The sequence below is a fragment of the Neopsephotus bourkii genome, unplaced genomic scaffold (assembly GCF_033783945.1).
Source record: "Neopsephotus bourkii isolate Nb327-2 ecotype Australia unplaced genomic scaffold, CSIRO-AGI_Nbou_v1 NB_882, whole genome shotgun sequence".
Classification (NCBI taxonomy): Eukaryota; Metazoa; Chordata; class Aves; order Psittaciformes; family Psittacidae; genus Neopsephotus; species Neopsephotus bourkii.
The window spans coordinates 59,750-77,691 of record NW_026901376.1 but is presented as its reverse complement, the minus strand read 5'-3'; the positions used below and the strand labels follow the sequence as shown (position 1 = coordinate 77,691).

Below are 17,942 nucleotides of genomic sequence, written 5' to 3'. Positions count from 1 at the left end.
CCTTTGCAGGGCCTGTGTATCCCATCTGAGATGGCCACAAACCCGCTCCTGCAGATGTGACCTTGCCAGTTGCTATGGGAGAATTGCCATGGGTACAGGGCTGCAGGAAGCACTTGCTGGAATGCAGACAGCATTTTAAAGTCTTTGTTCAGTCCTCTAGCATACAGCTGTGTGACTTTGGGTTTGAAATCATTAAGCTGAATCCCCAAATATAATGATTTTTCTGTTTCAGGAGCTTCTGAAAATTTCCAGCCTTAGAGCATCATCATAGTGGCTGGTGTGATTTACCTGATAAAGGCCAGAGCTTTTCTCAGAATGAATGAATTGCATTTCATTTTCTGAAAGGAGACGGCAGTGTTTGGATCATGTGATGTTAAATCTGAGTCTGTGGTTACATACTCTGGGGTTTTTTATAATCTATTATAAATCTGCAACATTTTTGCTGGTTCCTCCTTTCCTTCCTCTGCTTGACACTTGTCCCCTCTACCTCCTGTGTGTTAGCGCCTGTGTTGCCATGTGGATGGCAAGATAAGGGATCTGATCTTCCTGACAACTTAGTCCCAACCAAAAAAAAGAAGTGAATTATTGTTTCAGCTACCTGGTTTGACTTGCTGTGCCATGGTCTGGATGAGGGTGACGTTGAGAGGATATGGCTGAGGGAATGGGATGGTGGTGGGGTAAAGGAAATGCCTCTTAAAGCAGAGAAACAGATTTAGACTGTGTTAAAATAAATCTGCATGAGATTGAGGGGCACAATTGATATCTCTGTAGGGAGATTATTTCTAAGGCAGAGGAAAACCAGTAGGCTGTCCATGTGAGCCTGAGAATTTTACCCAGTTGTCCAGTTACTCATCTCAGCAGGTCAGGGTGACCATGGAAAGAAAGAGGAAGATTTCCAGCTAACTTGGATGCATTGCAGGGGAAGGACAGAAAATCCTTCCAGTAATCTGGGATTACAGGCTAGTCAATATTAATTCCAGTGAGTTGGGTATGAGGGATTCTCAGTTATTTCAGTGTGAGTTTGCCTGTACTAAAATCAGGCTTACATGAGCTCTAGTACAGGTGTGATACCTAAGAAGCGGTGCACGCCAGGGACCCCAGTACACTCGAGTTGAGCTACTTGGGCATGTGGCATAACAGGGGAATGCTGGTACTTCTTCTGCAGAAATACCCAGCAGAAGAAAATAATGAATGAAGCAAGACCACTCTTAAATTCAAGTAATTATTTCAAACCTGAGCTCACTCACATGTGCACACAGACAAATTTGGTTCAGTCTCAGATGATATATGTACTTCTTTGTATATCTGCAGTGTGAAGCATGACAGTGTATATTAAATAGACTGTGTTACAAAGCATGCAGGGGGAGTGATGTGTGAGCTCAGGGTAACTGTGAGGTTAGAAACCAGTCCTGATCTAAACTCATGTTGTGGCTAACTGAATAGTTACAACTAAATATTTCAATGGCTTGCTCTGTCTCTTCAGCAGTGATGGAGATCTCTATACGCCTTTATTTGCAGATCATCTCAGTACTTTCTAAACCTCATTCTCCTTCACGTATGCTAAAAACACTAAGGGGGACTTTTATAGCTTTTCGTCTAATTAAACAATAGTGGATAACACCAGAGGCATTTTCTCAGGGAGCTCTGCAGTTTATTTCCTTGTCCTGCTGCTGTCTGGCAACGTACGTGCCTTGCTTGTCTTCAGATTGAGTTGATCCATTACAGGAAGAACAAATGTGGATTTGGGGCTTCACCATTTACTTGCAGACCCTTTGTCTCTTAATGAATGCAAGAAATGATTTTACCAACCATCTCGTTACAGCTACTTCTCTGATGTGTGTTTAATAAAGGGCTGTATGAGTAGGCGTTCAGTAAGATTTTGGTGTTAAATCTGGTCAGATCAGGAAAGCAACTGAAAGGGAAATAGCAAATGCTGAAAACTCAGTACTTTAAGACTCGGTAACCTCTAAAATGAACCAAACGCTCTTAAAAGCCTGGCAGGTATGCTGCCTGTGTCTCCTAGCCTAAAGAGATATGTAAAGAAAAGAATTATATTGACTCTTAAATTGCCATGGTGATAGGTACATGCTTGTTTTGTAATGTGTGTTTAGACTTAAGAGAATAAAATGCATTTGTCTTCATTCCCCCAGACTTCCTTCTGTAGCCTCAGTGCAATTAACTTTTTCATTTGGAATGCAGACGGCACTAGCCAAGTGAATGATATAACTGTTTTCTTATTGGTGTTGCTTACAAAGTGTTATTTAAGGGGGAAGGAAAGAATCTAGGATAGGGAATGGAACAGGAAATGTTGGATGATTTTTATTATAAAGGAGAGGTGAAGATACCTAATTTCCTGTGACAGCTCACACAGCTTTCAGAGCTTGTTGTACAGTTTTATGACATGCATTCAAACTAATACTAATTCGAATTCACTTGTGATTGAGAGGTGGTTTTGTTACCTAGGCTTTTGCCCACTTTGCTGCTTCAGGCAGCTCTAATTCCAGCAAAATAATCATTTTGAGCACAATACTTCTGATGATTATTCCCATTGGGGAATAAGGGTCTAGTGTAGTCGTGTGAAGAGTGGAAAAGAGTCTTGGTTATTTTAGCTATGAAAACGGAGGGGAAGCCTTCTAAATATTCTGCAGTGGAGTGTTTTAGTTTGTGCTGGATAATGAGTGAGGCTTGCTGTAAGAAAGCCAAAGTTCTGAGGAGCATTGCTCTCCCTGGGCAGAGTGCAGCATCACGAAGCAACAAACCTTGGTCAATAATGTTCCCAGCTCAGCTGTTTTGCAGCGGCCACAGCAATTATCAGAGCCTTGTTTTTGAAGAAATGTGAATCTGAGGCAGTTGTGCCTTGTCTCAGTTTGCTTATCTTTCTGTGGGCAGACCTTCAGGGCTTAGATACGTGTTTAGTTAAGTGAAGCAAACCTCCTATCTTTTCCATATTGGGTGCACTGGTGCCTAAATTTTCCCAGTCAGTTTTTTATGTTGTCTAAGGCACCTCCTTTCAGATTGCTTCCAAGTATCATGGAAAAACTTAATGGGAACTTGATTTTTCATAGATGCAGGCATGTGGTTCTTCCCTTAGCTGATCACGGAATATGAAGAAAACCAGTTACAGGAGGTAATTGGGGCAGTTCTCTGTAATGGCTGCTACAGACCTTACCTGTACATTGATCATGGCCTGAAATGTAGGTATTTATCCTGCACATTGACTGAAAGGATGAAAAGTATCCACTTTGCCCTCTGGTAAAATCATTTCAGGTACCTTGAAATAACTGGTAATGGTAATAGGCTGACAAAGATGATTGATGGCAAATTCTCACTTGTGCTGAGAAACACAGTGTTTTTGTGGAGCTCTGTGCGTGGGAATAATATGGTGTTCTTCTGGGTGTACTGTATGTAATTAACACAAACCAGATTGGTTTCAGAAGTTACAGGGGTCAAAGAAACAGCTGTTGTGTGGGGCTGGTTTGGGATTTTCTTCTTTTACAACGGCTTCTGAGAGCATATTTGGTCATATTTTAGCTAGTAATAACACAGTTCTGTTTCATCATGACATGTGCTGATGTAATTAGATCTCTGGCTGCCACCGTTGCTAAATCCAAGGTATTTGCTGATTGTAGAGATAACTGCCTCATCCTTAACAGTTGGGCTGGTGTCCCCTTTCATCATAGAACCACAGAATCGTTTAGGTTGGAAAAAGACCTCTAAGATGATTGAAATCCAACCATTACCCCAGCGCTGCCAATTTCACTCCTAAACCATATCCCCAAGTGCCATACCTACATGTCTTCTAAACACTTCCAGGGATGGTGTCTCCATCACTGCCCTATTCCAATGCTTGACAGCCCTTTTGGTGAAGTTTTTGCTAGTACCCAATCTAAACGTCCCCTGGTGCAACTGAAGCCATCTCCTCTTGTCCTACTGCTTGAGAGAAAAAAACTCACAACACCCACCACACTACAACCTCCTTTCTGGTCCTTGTAGAGAATGATAAGGTCCCCCCTGAGCCTCCTTTCCACTAGACTGAACAACCCCAGTTTCCTCAGCCATTCCTCATCACACTTGTGCTCTTGAGCCTTCATCAGCTCTGTTGCCTTTCTCTGGACCTGCTCCAGCACCTCAATGTCTCTCTTGTAGTGAGGGGCCCAGAAATGAACACAGGATTCAAGGTGCAGCCTCATCAGTGCTGAGTACAGGGGGACAGTCACCTCCCTAATCCTGCTAGCCACACTATTGCTGATACAGAGTGGCAGAGGGAAAGATAAAGATACTGAGAGTCGGAGCTTGAGGTAACAGCATCTGCAGTTTAAAAAGTGGAAGTTGCAGCAAAGGCAGACAGTCATTCTTAACCTCTTTAGACTTAAACTCCGGGCCTGTTTTTACTGTTTCAAATTGCAAAAAGTGTTATTTTTAACAATGCACTTCCTATAATGTTTCTTGCTCAACCTGCATCTCGGCCCGGTTCGTAATGCAGATGCTACTGGTGTGTTTCTACCCACAGCATTCAGGAATAACAGGATTTCATGAATTATGGCAAGATAAAGTAGACAAAGATGGTACCAACTTGCTGATGACAGGGCATGTGTAGCAGTCTTCCAACTTACTTTTCTGGTATTCCCTTTTGCATAATAAACTGGAATGATGTTTATATATAGCATACAGTATTATATATTCTGTTTATATATATTATGTAATATATATAAATATCATTCTAGTGTTTATATGTATATTTTTGTATATATATTTATAATGTTTCACCTTGGGTTTTTCACGATTTGTCTTCTCCATTTTGACACTGTGCTTTTTCTACAGTGTAAATGTAAAAACATAAATGCAGCCCAGTCCTGTCTTCTTTCAAAATCTTTAAATAGCCTTTTCTTGCTCTTATGCAGCAGATCTTTGCAGAAGTCATTTAGTGTCGAACAGCATTCGAGGTGCTCTAACAAAGAAATCAGTGACTGTAACAGCTTCTATTGAACATGGTACTGTGTTTTGGCAAATGCATCTCCTTCTCCTTTGCATCTGTGAGTGAAAGGCACTTTGAGGAGGGGGAGAACATGTCTGGTTTTCACAGTCATGCAGGGTATGGCATCATTTTGTTGGTGGTTTTTTTACCTAACCGTTTTTCTGCTTTAGGGGTGGCTGTTTATGTAAAGTCTAGCATTTCCTAGCACTTCATTTTCAGACCGTATGTAGATGAAATGCTTGTGGTCACTGTCACTGGTTCACCACATGAAGGATGCCCAGTAGCACGGGTGCTGTGTTGTCTCTGCAAAGGGCTCATCCAGGAAACTCTGGGAAAATCTGTCCTGCTTAAACCAAACGAAATTCTAGCAAGATCTTTTATGTCACTGTAACCGTATGTGGCATGTGCACTCCTTCCCTTCCCCTTGGTTCCCTCTGTACATACAGCATGCATTCAGTGAGGGCTTATGGAGTCTGTGAACTGCGATTTTTCTGTGACTTTCTTCTGCCTGTGTAATGTAAGAAGGCAAGAATTGTTTCCGTGCAGCTTATGGAGGTTGGCGTTTGTGTGTGTGTTTTTAAACACAACTGAAATAAAGCTTTCTATTCTCACTGATTCAAGGCATCCTGGACAAATGGGAATCCTGTCCCCCAGGGAATTGATGTATGCAACATACTGTCACTGTATGAGTACCACCCAGATGCTTTATATGGGCAGGGGTTACAGGATGTACCTTTCTGTAGCAGGCTATTAAGTAAAACTTAGCAGTTCTGGAACTGCCGCAGGTTGCTTCCTGCCTGTACCAAGACCAGAAGATTTTGCAGACCATTAACTTACCCCTCTAATTAGCTAGACGTTTCAGAGGTACTTCAGAATTGCCTCTTAGGCACACTTGGAAGTACAGGTTACCTTCATTATGCCTTTTATGTTGAGTCAAGTCTGTACTTCTGGATTGATCTTCTCATGATGGAAGTGTTAAGCAGTAGTAGTAATTGCTATGCATCTTTGATAGGAATCATGCAACATGAATCAAATAGTATAAGACATTTTAAATAATTCAAAATACATACAGTAATCTTAGAATCACAGACTGGTTTGGGTTGGAAGGGACCTTAAAGATTATCTAGTTCCTGCCACGGGCAGGGACATCTTAAGGAATGCATGCTTAGTTCTGCTTGGGCTGTCTGTCTTGTCTTGCTTATCTTCTGTTAGAAGTATAGATCTCATAGGCTTAAATCCTGCACTAATGTGCCTCTCTCCTAAACAGGCCTGCCTGATATAATTTGAGTTATCTTCTTTTGGCCTGAAAGAGGTTAATTAAGGGAACAATTAGAAAAGCTCATTAAAATTGCATTCAGGTTCAGTGTAATAAAAAGTGAGCTTCCTGTGACAAGATGATTCAGAAATCATGCTTTTGTGCTTTCTCATTGACACAGTTCCCCAGTGTAAGTGCATCTATGCTGATTTGAGGCAGTGTCTTGGGCTGTGCCATTGTCCCTGTTTGCATTACTGTGGTAGAGACTGGCACCTTCTCACCCCTGGGGGCAGGGAGGAGTTCTGCAGGAATTTACAATCTGTTTTACATTGCATTTCCATTTCTTGGGTCCCAGGTTTTTACAGGAGTAAAAGTATAAATCAGATAAATGACTCCCACCTTGGCTTTGCAGGCAGTGTCAATACTGGAAGCCAGCAGAGATGAGCCTGCAGAAGCCTTCTGAAGTTGTGAGCATTGATTTTTCTGGGGCTGGGTCCTTACAAAATGGCTAGATATGTGCTAGCAAGCATAATCTGTGCAAGCGAGTTCTATGTCCTGGGTTGTGCTTCAGTGGATTGGGAAGCCTGTCTTGCTAAAAATGAAATCACAGCAGGCAGCAAATTGTTTGCTTGTGTAGTCAGCCCAGCCCAGCCTCCCTGTTTCTCTTCGTTCCAGTCTGAGATTGTGGGTAAGTCACATGCCTGAATCGGATAGCTTAGGGGAGGCTCTCAAGGAAAAGCAGTGGTAGATGGGCTTTTTGAGCACATTTACTGGTTAGCTTACACTTCATGTTTCAGGTTGACTCGTAGTTCTGGAAAAGTAACAGATTGCTTGTACACACAGACTGATGGGACTGTCTCACAGTGTTTTGGGTGCAAGTATCACTTTTTATCTAACCTTGTTACAGCATCAGAGTATTGTAGGGTTGAGGAGTTAGTTGCACCATTAGCTGAAAGCAGTAACATGTAGATGTGGACCTTGGATTACTGGGTCCTTCTGAACAGTAAGACTTCAGTGGCAGTGGGATAAAGCTCCTTACTTGTGTGAAGCTGCAGTGGGGATGTTCTGCCCAAACAGTGCTGCAAAACTGCCTGAGGGCTCTGTGCAGTCAGGCCTGTTGAGATCAGCAACAGGTTGGGATTGCACTGAACACTGTTAAACAAGGACTGATTTGTCCTTGACTCAGATATTGAAAAATGCTGAGTACCAGGTGTTACAGCAGAGAATTCCATCCCTCTCTGAAAGCAAGCTCAGCTTTTCCCCAGCAGGGGCTTGAGAAATGCTGAAACTTTGCTCATGCTGGTATTGAGCCTCAGTCCACGTGGTGCTTATTGCAAATTTATATATTCTCTACTCTTTCCTCTAAGTAAATTTATGTTACAGTACGAAAGCTTAAAATCCAGAGAGTGATTCAACAATCTTGTTTCGGATTCATGTCAGTGAGCTGTGTGCCTGCTGCTGGCAAGACACTGCAAGGTACAGACACTACTGTTTGGAGTTGTGCATCTGTATTGAGTCTGCAGGGACCCGTGTTTCGAAGGGTTACATAAACACAATTAGGCTGCATTGCCAGCAATGATGTTCTTACTTAATACATTAAAGAGTGCAGGTGGCAGGACCTCTGAAGTGAATTAAATGCAATGCAGACTCCTGCTGTATGTAGCAGAGATATAGTGAGTCCAAGCTGCTGAATGCTTAGCCAGGTCATTTGAGAGATGAGGTGGGAGACGGGAATGAGTTTCTTATGCCTGAATGACAATTTTAACACTCTTCACAGCAGACTTCTGAACATTACCTTACAGCAGAAGTAGCTTGTGAAGGAGAACGAAGAGCAAGAGTGTGGTTTTAGAGCTGCAATAGGATGTTTCTCTGCATTTCTCTCGATAGCATTAAGATAGCAAGCAAGTAAATCTGTGACTACCTCTTTCTGTTACCTGGCAGCACTTAATAATGCACCATCATTAGCATTATTGAATCTAGCATAGGCAGTGCTAGAACAACACTGCCTGTGTCCCTTCGTTTCCTTCTGTAGGCAAAATGCTGGAAGCCAGCACAATTACTGTGCTCTGCTGGCCTTTCCCACGGTGAAACCTGGTTTTTATTTCCTGCTTCTTTAACCTTAGTATCAGTGAAGTGATCCCTGGAAAGCACGTATTGATTGCACATGATTGTCTAATTAAAGTGCAATAAGAAGAATTGCAGAGCACTCGCTCTTACAGGCCTGTGCCTATTGTAGGTGCTATAAATTAGAAAGCCTTCTGTTCAAATATGGAAAATGTCAGCACTTGTTTCCTTTTGCATTTCCCAGCATCTCCTGAAGGCTACACCTGGAGATGTGGGATTTTGTTTTTATTGTTTTTCCCTACATAACAATGGGAAAGAAGTGTTACTTGGAGAAGAGATTAGGCCCATAGGCTTGCAGGGACCCTGTTTGCTATAACCCGTGTTGTTCTAAAGGGAAGCACTCGTAAATGAACGTATTTTAATCTGAAACCTGCTAGATGATCCTTTAGCATCATGTGCAAGATATAAATGGCTATTAGTTATACAATATGTAGAGGCCAGTCTTTAAATAGTGCTGCCTGGTCTTACCTGGAGGCTGTTTGTTCCTGTCTGGATTTTATAGCTCTGGTACTCGATGTTGCTTGTGGTTTAATACTTTCTAGTAACTTGTATCTTCCTGAGTTATGTGCAGGGAGCTAATAAAAGATGAATCCTAGTCCTTGATATAGCAGGGACCCAAGAGTTTGTCACTATAATTCTGCATGTTGCTTAGTCATTGATTGAATACATGTCCTTGGGGAAATCACTTAACTTACTCAAACCTTCAGCTTGCATCTAATCACTTGGTGATACATGACACTATGATACAGAGATCTATGAATGATCAGTGATTCTGCACAGGACGCTGAGCAGAAAGATGCTATAGAGAATGGTGGGCTTCTGTGCTATGAATGATTTAGTGAATTAATGGTTCACCAATTGCATGCAGAAACACTTAAGCATATTTGTTACTATGTGTGAAACTGACTTTTCCCTTTCTTTCCCTTACAGATGTACTTTCCGATTCCCTAGCACGGTTATAAAGATCCAGTTCACATCTTTATACCATAAAGAGGAAGCAAAAGAGGAAGCCTCCTCACCTCCCCTTCGGCCACTTTACCCTCAAATATCGCCTCTGAAGATCCACATCCCGGAGCCGGATCTCCGGAGCGTGGTCAGTCCCCTCCCGTCCCCCACAGGCACTATCAGGTAAGATGTTAACTATCCAGAGTGTGTTCTCTGACATCAGTCTGTCAGCTCTCTTTTGTTTGGTATACTTATATATAATAGCTAGTATACATATATATAATAGCTAGTTCATATATATATATAATATATACATATATATGTGTGTATATATAATATATACACATATATATAATAGCTATGATATTATATACATATATATAATAGCTAGTTCAGAAAAATCTGCTGTTCAGAACGATGGGAGGCTGCTAAAAACTGTGTTATGGTGGCTTGAAATAGAGCACAAGGGTTTTGTTTAAGAGCTTGCAGGGTTCAGAGGGAGAACTTAAGTGTTAGTTTCACACTATAGAGTTACTAGTCTATCTTTGGCAATGGAATTAGAAATATCTATCAAGAGCTACCTATATGCCTGGAGAAGAGAAAGCAGGCAAATACTTTCTATGTTAGGACCGCCTGTTTTATTTTTATCTCAATAATATTCTGTTGTTGCTGGGTGGTGCTGGTGTTATCTGAAGTTAGGGACAAGGGTGGCCATTGGCACGTGGTTTCCTGGGAATAGAAGGAAATGGGGGTAGGATGCTGACCATGTACTGAGGGGCTGTAGCAATCTGAATGTACATCTGTGTGAGCATCCTGTTTTGTAAACTATCTGATTCATGAACGTGCGGTGGAAATAACCTGACCATTGAGTTACTGTCTGGAATATTTTCTCTCTTTCTCAGTGAAGAATTGATGCTATGGAGTTGCAGTTTAATCTCTTTTAACATTAAAGCTGCTGCCTGAAGTGTAATATATTTTATAAAGTAAAACAGACTCCTGGTATAGGATGATGCGTGAGAGGTTTAAAACTTGCGGGCCTTGGAATAGCAAGAGTGTAGCTGGTAACAGTAATAGCCTTTGGTTTGTTTTCTTGTCTGGGCATCTATAAAAAGATGTAATACACAAACATCTTCTGACAGCACTAATTCAGTGAGTAGTATTCAAATATATGTGGCTGAAAACGACTTCAGTGTCACAATGAAGCCAGTTTGGGTTTGCATAGATCTGCAAGCGCTTGCTTGTTTGGGTTTTTCCGCCTGTCTTGCAGAGCTGCACAGATGTGCAGTGCAGATATTCTAGAAAGAGGGGGCTGGAGGTAGCTGTGGTTTTAGTCCTCTGTTCAGGCACTGCTTTTAGTTTATATTTAACCTTCTCTTTTTAGATGAAGCTTGTTGCTGGGAGGGGAGGGGGGTGGTTTCTTTGCCAACATATGGTAGTTAGTTTCCATTCAGTCATCTTGCGCAAAGCAGCAGCACAGTGTGGTTTCTGTTACTAACACAGGCTGTATCTTTTGACTCTGGCATATGCCTGCAACTGATATTTGACTCCCGGAGAATGTTTCTTTTGCATAAGGAGAAAGTGGAAATAGTAGTGTTGAATTGTGCTCGGCCCCTAACAGAGTGTTTACTAAGAATGATTAATGATTGCATCCGTTTGTCTTGAGCAGAAGCTAATCCAGCCAAGTCTTCAGAAAACCTCAAAAGACATCTGAGGTTTCACTTGCCAAACCCCTTTCATTTCCGAGTTCCTCTTGCAGAGGAGGGCCTGACACATTTGTAAACATCTCTGCTCGGCCCCTTCAACCATTCCCTCTCCCCAGGCAGGGTCTTGCAGCTCTTACACTCTGTGGGCCAGGCATTGGGAAGGGATTTGGGTGTTTCTGCCCAAGAAGGGCAATGCTCTCCAGGGAGCACATAGCTATGCATTCTAGCTTTCAGGGCAGCTCTCTGCCCTCTTTGTGGCTTTGCAGTGGTGGGTGAGGCTGTCACAGTGTCCTCTACCTTTTCCCAGGGGCAGGGCTGGCGGGGGCTCAGCAATGGGACCCATACTCCCATGGCTGGTTCTGGGAGGAGGTTTCAGAGCAGGGCTCTCCTCCCTCTCCCCCTTCTAGTATTTACTTTCCTAATTTGGTGCGTTTGCCTCGCTCCTCCCTGATTGGCCCATGGAAAATTATTGCAGTTTGGAAATCCTGGGCAGGGTGAAATTTCCTTTTTGGAAAGCTGCTCCTGGCCCCTTTTCCTGCCTCCGCCCCAGTGCGGGTCAGGGGCTGTACCTGCGCTTGTAGCTCCAGCCCTGCCCTCCTGACCCATAGGCCTGCTCTGCTCTGCCTCCCTGTTTACATTGCAGCTTGCTGCCCTGCGGGTTCCCCCCCTGCAAGCTTCTGGGGGATCTTTTTTTTTCCCCAGCCTATTTATTTTCCCTCTGCAAAGTGCACGCCTCGAGAGGGAATGAGCTTTAGTTAAACAAAACCAAGCCGGCCACCCTCAGCAGCTTTGCAAAGCAAGATTCCTGCTTACTCCTAGGGAGAAATGCATCCACTGTTTTCTTAGCTAGGTGTTTCCTCTGCAGGAGGGGCCGTTTGGAGATGTAGTTTGAATGTGGTTGTACAGCTTTAAGGGAAAATGTTGGCTGGCGGCGTGCTGTGAGGCTTACACACAGGCATGGCTTATTTCTTCCTGCTTTGAGTTCAGAATTCCTTTTAAGAAAAGACAGACATGCATGTTCCAAAAAGGAAGAGGCCACTGTGGTGGTGAGAAGTCCGTAGAAGCAGCCTGCCATTTTACACAGCATAAGAAAGGGTGGAGTAGCACCAAATCTCAGTAGATTCAAGGCATTGAAAAGCTGAGTGAAAACCACGCGTACTGTGGTTAAATTCAGCCCTGCCTGTTGGGACATATAAATGATTTACAGTTTGAGGTGTTAAGGGGACAGTTTTCTGATACATGGCTTTAAGGTTGTGCAGCTTGCATTTGGAGGATCCTCTCTGGGTGACACTGGTGACGTGAAGTTCCTCACCTATGCTACAAACACTTGGCTTTGCTGGGTTTTGCTGTAAGGCCACAATGTCTATTTGAATGTGACTCCATATGTATGCTGCAGTTTAGTCCCCAGAGTAGCTCGTGCTTGGGTTATAAAGAGATCTACATAGACAACGGGTGATGTAGGAGCCTTTTCCTGGTCTCAAAGTCATGCTGAGTTGGAGTTCAGATTTACAGTGTTTAGTTTGCCTTTTATTATCTTCCAATTGGTGTTAATGACCCTGTAGTAGTAACTTAACTCAGTTTTCCACAAAGCATCTCTCCAGCACTGCACCTCAGGGTTGGGGTATTTATGAAAATGAAATTATTTCTGTGTGCATGCTTCCCTGTTCTAAATAGCAATTATGTTCTCACTGATCTATATATATTTAAAAAGCTGCAACAAAGAAATACTAAATGCTGCACTACGGAGGTCAGTATCGGTATTCATATTTTACAGCTGCTAGGTCTGGCTTATCTCTGCACCAAAATGATCGTGGGCTTGAACACTCTTGTCTTGTGCTTGTTTTTCACTGCAAGGGCATGGATAGTTAGCTCATATACAGTCTTTATCAATAAAAGAAACAATGGTGGCATGTAGGAGGAAGAGCCCTTAGAGCCCTGTGAGAACCAGTGCTTGAGAAGTGTCTGGTGAGGGTCTGTGTTAATGCTACGCTGGTACATGTTTGTGTGTGCCCCCAAATTTGTATTTTAACTGTTAGTACTTAATGTACCTGCCCATGTTCCACCATTACTGGAAGGGTCGATATCTAGTTTACAATGAAATTAATGGTATGAATAATGAAAGTTCATCTGGCATCCTTCTGCTCTTTTGTTTTATAAGCTTGATCAGTAAACCAGAAGATGTGAGCTGAATTGCCATGGTTTCATAAGCTATACTCTTCAAACTCTTTACTCTTTATTTCATTTTTTGCTTACTTCCACTAGGCAAAATTAGTTCAGTAATGTATTGCATGCTCTGACAGTGGATTACTTGAGCTAATTGCAGTTATCTTGGCTTAGCTATCAACCTGTTCTGTGGCCTTTAACAGGTCATTTAAATTCATAGTCTGATTTTTATGCATCTATAGTGTAATTACTATTTTCCAAGAGTGTGTAGTAGATAAATTATATATTGAGCTTTTATGCTGTAAAGCATGACAGAAGAGTGTGTGTGAGGCATGTTATGGTGAATGTGCAAATGCTGGCCCTGTTTTGATTCAGGCTTGGCTTAGGAAAAGGGAGTGCATTTTAATAGGCTCCAGGACAGCCATACAGCACTGATTCAAATCACTTGGGATTTACTCTGAACTTGCACATTTCCTCTGAAGGTGTATAGTGGGAAGCTGAATGAACCCTGACTTCAGTGGCTGCATTCAGTCACCGGAATAGGATGCATAGGTATCGCCTGCTCTGTTTCATTCAGGCTTTCCTTCTTCCTATAGCACTGTTAGCCATTTAACTGCAAAAGCCCGTGAAGAGCTCCAAGGCAGGTTTTTTACAGGCTCTTTTGCATTGTCTGGGTTATACATTACTTCCTGCATTCGGGCTGAATACACAGCTCGGGTAACTCCCACAGTTGGACAACCCAGTGATTATTTTTAATCACCCTTGTCTCCAAACCACAAGCCAACTAAGTGTGATGTATGCACATCATCTAAGGAAGAGCAGCAATCTATACCGGGCTTGGGAGTTCCTACGCATGTTTGTTTCAGATAATGGACCATGTGCTAGAGGAGATGTGCCAAACCATGTGCTGGAGGAAGGGTTGCAGATGTCACCAGCTACACAAGCACTTCCCCTGACCAGTATAAAATGTTCACTGAATCCACGGTTGGAGTGAGCTCACTTCCTTTTGAAGAGAGGAACCGCTGGAGCACAGACAAGTAACAAGAGATTCAACTTCTGCAGATAGTTAACTTTCCCTGTGGCTTGTTCGACAGCTTTGGGTTTGTTTCAGCTTTAAGCAGGCAGGGTAGTGCTCAGATTTCTCCTTTCACATCAAAATCCAGCTTGGTTTGGCAGTCTCACCACTTGTGATTGTTTCTGAAACCTGTCTGAAGCATGCAACGTGCAAGGACTTGCCTTTCTTTGAGTTACGATTTTGGGGCTAGGCCGGGGAAGGAAAGAGCAGCAGAGAATTCTCACCCATTATTGCTGATTGGGGTATCGTGGAAATGCTTGTTTTGCAAGCTGAAGTGTTGTACTTTGACCTGATTCTTGCTGATTGCACGTAGAGTGTCCCTGTATCTTTTGGTGCCCCTTTTTGCAGGCTTATGAAATGCAATATAGAGGTAGTTTGAGGTTTGCTGTGTTTCTTTAGCCATAGTCTTTCGTGTGCCTGGCAACACACTTCCAACTTGCATTTGAGGAGGAGGCTGGTGGCTAAGATGTTAAGAAATTAGGATTCTCCCTTTGTACTCCATAGGGGCTTTAAAAAAATTGCCTATTCAGACAGAAATCTGTGTATTGGTGTTATCGCTGTGCTTGTAACTCCTACCACTGCTGAGTCTCTTGGACCTGCTTCACAAACGTGCATTTGGGCATTTTTCAAAGGCAGTGCCCATGTACATACCAAATCCTAACCCGCAGAATTGAAAAGGTGGATTTTTCCTCTTCAGCAGTGCAGACTCCAGGGGACCAGTTTTATGTGGGATCCCAGGTTATCTTTCCTTTTCGTCATAAAGAGGATATGTGCTTTATTCATATACCTGGCTTAAACTAAGCCTTTCTAGCTTGATCCCTATGGATACCTTTTTTGTGGAAAAGAACGGAATTAAGTAATAGAGCAACTTTCTTGCATTCTTCCACTGCCTCTCCTTCTGGGGAAATTGGCGCCAGAGTTTGGGAGTGTTTCTGTTCCCAGCATGTTCATAGACTTGTATTATGACCATAAATAAATCATTTAACCACTTGTTGCTTCGTTATTTTATATTGGTTTTCCCCCAGTCTGTAAAATGTGGTCTTTATTGAGAGCATCTGGAGGTCTTTACATGTGGATCTCTCTATGTGCTCAGGCAACAGGTCCCTCTAGCGCAGTATTCTGCCTCAGATAAGTGTCTTTGGAGTAGTATAAGAACACAGAAAAAACAGAGCAATGGTAACCTATGTGCAGTTTGCCTCCACCATTTTCTTGGATCAAGGACTGCTTCAGAGCAGGGACTTCCTGACCATCTGTTTAATAAAGCCCCTCATGGATTCCTTGTCTTCCTCCTTTCCCCCAGAACTTGTATAATAGCCTTCTGTTTTCATATAGCCTTTTAGCATCAACCCTGTCTTGCTGCATGTTACTGCACATGCTGTATGTAACTGCAAGTGTAGAAGCACTTTCTCTTGGGTTGGACGTGATACTTAGCTCCATTTTGTATTCACCATCTCTTCTGTCAAAAGAGGTCAGGAGCTGAATAGGCCTTGGCTTTGTTTTTATAGGCTCTGCTGCCTTGTGCCTCAGTTTCTGTCTCAAAACTGTTTCCTGTATGGAATCTGTTCTGTATCTCTGCTGATCCTAGTGATCTCATCAGTGCCTTCTGTGAATCTGCTGTCTCCTTTTTTATTGAAATGAGAAGAGACAAGCAACACAGTGTCCTCAGTATGGGCACACCATGCACACACTGCTGCACCCCATTTTTGATTCTTTAGTTAAAGCATACTTCTGTTGAAATGTCCAAAATCAATGCAGTAAGTTGTACATATTCTCCAGCAGCTGGCATTTAAAGATTTAATTGTTGTTGCTAGCAAGTGCTGTGAACTTAAGAGGCTGGATTCTTGTTGGCAGGAGTTGAAAGTGAATCGTGATGCTACAAAGACCCGTTATGTTCTCACTAGCCAGAAGTTAAACCCCGTGTTTAAAAGGTATTCTGCCCTTTACGTGGGTGAATGTATTGCAGACACTGCATTCAGCCCTCATCGTTCTGGCCTTCCAGCTGAAGAAGAGTTAAATATTAAATGGAAAACATGCTGCAAAGGACTGATACGATACAGCACGTGGTTGTAGTCAGCTTCTAAAGCTGAGTCTCAGCGTGGTATATGGGGAACTGTGGCTCAATGGCTGGCTGCAGTCAGTGCTTGAAGTTGAGATGCTGAATCCTCAGTGGGTGTCAAAGATCTCTGGAAATTGAGGCATTAACCGTGGTGCCACCGGATTAAGACTGTGGGTAACTGCAGCAGGTTTGCTTACACGCTGTGTGTGTTTTTCAGTGGTATGAAATACTTGCTTCCTCTCCAAAATGCTTTCTTCTGTGGTAGATGTGCTTAACCCAAATCAGGTTGAATTGCTTGTAAGATGAGATTGTCTGCATGGACAGTAAGCATGGATCACTGTCTAAGTAAGTTAGGATGTCTGAGAGCTGGGGAAATTGCAGACCTAGCTATGGTTTTAGGGTTTAATATCAAAGTGGATCAAGTTATTGCCAAGTATTGATGCCCTGTTAATGTCCAGCAAGTCGTAATCACTGTCCCCACACATGATTTTTGGTTTATGGCACAAACAGGTGTTTGCAGGGAAAAGTCTTTTTGTTCCATAATATTTTTCAAGGGGGTGTGAGTGCATGCAAGCATCCCCAGCCAGCCCCCAGATCTGGGTGGCGAGGAGAATTCCAGGAACTCCAGGAAACTGATGTCACTGCATTGTGTTTGCTTGTTTTCTTTTGACTGCTCTAATGTTTAATTTTAACTTAACCCTCAGAGGGATATTTTTAGTGAAACCATTTCTTCACTCCTCCTGTCCCCTGTTGGGAACAGGGGGGAGCAGGACAGATTGTGTCCCCTTGTTTTTGTCCAGTATTCAGCTCTTTCTCCCTTCTCTCTGAAGAGCAGCTCTGATGGTTGACTGAGAGCTTGAACACTCAACAGCACGTGTTTACCCTGTTTGTGTTGCTTGTTCTGTGCCCGTGTCTCTTCATTTGATCATTGATCCAGGCTGAAAGGAAGCAGGCCTACCTGGACACAAGTGCTTCATTCTGGTAAAAGAATACCTCTTCCAAATCTTCAGATGCTGCTGTGGGTGTCCCAAGGGATAGCTGCTCCTTTAGGGCACTGTCATGTTCTTCAGTGACTATCTACTGGAAGAGGCTTAAAGTTAACAGCACTTCAGGTTGGAGGGGCTTTGGCAGCACTCAGGAGAATCACAGCCCTGCAGGGTAAGGGGTTTTCCCTTTGGTTTTTCTAATTAAATAAAAAGGGCAAGAGATCATAGATCATACTTAAAACTCATTATCGGGCTCAGAAGCTAAGATTGGAATACTAAAAGCTGAACTACTTGCTCTGCTGATCTTGAAGAAACAAATCAGTTCTTGTATCTGAATTGCATGAGGTAATCTTTGAAGCCATGCTAGTCTATTAAAAACCTAAAGAAACACAGGTCTTTGCAGAGCATGAGTTTACTGAAGCTCTTCCATGTCTTTAACCTGAGTTTTGGTTTGCTGTTCGGGTATTTCTGCAGACGAAGACGAAAATGGGACAACTCTGTTTCATCGAGTTCCATTCCTAGTCTGTGTGTTACAAGAAATGCTCGGGTGCCAAACACGAAGATAAAAAGAATGGCTGTGTTGTTGCTTTGTCATTGTTTCATGTATGGAAATGGCTTTCATTTGTAATGATGTACACATTAGAAGAAGTGTGTATGTGG

General features: G+C 42.7%; 2 protein-coding genes across 5 annotated transcripts in view; one reads left to right on the top strand and one right to left on the bottom strand.

The window, feature by feature from the left end:
- LOC133214227 (cytochrome P450 3A9-like) overlaps positions 1-17,942 on the bottom strand; it is an 89,372-nt gene that overhangs the window by 54,887 nt on the left and 16,543 nt on the right. The window contains exon 1 of one of the 2 annotated variants that reach the window (XM_061356966.1): positions 2,146-2,150. The exons of the other annotated variant lie outside the window; for it this stretch is intronic. The gene's annotated coding sequence lies outside the window, so the exon portion shown is untranslated. Of the gene's footprint in view, positions 1-2,145; positions 2,151-17,942 lie in introns of those variants that run through there. 2 annotated transcript variants of the gene reach the window in all.
- Positions 1-17,942, top strand: part of FOXK1 (forkhead box K1) — a 48,244-nt gene that overhangs the window by 17,252 nt on the left and 13,050 nt on the right. For 2 of the 3 annotated variants that reach the window (XM_061356962.1, XM_061356961.1), the window contains exon 2: positions 9,285-9,482. In XM_061356962.1, the coding sequence (XP_061212946.1) occupies positions 9,285-9,482 (198 nt within the window). Of the gene's footprint in view, positions 1-4,794; positions 5,093-9,284; positions 9,483-17,942 lie in introns of those variants that run through there. The other variant, XM_061356963.1, reaches the window with a different exon arrangement.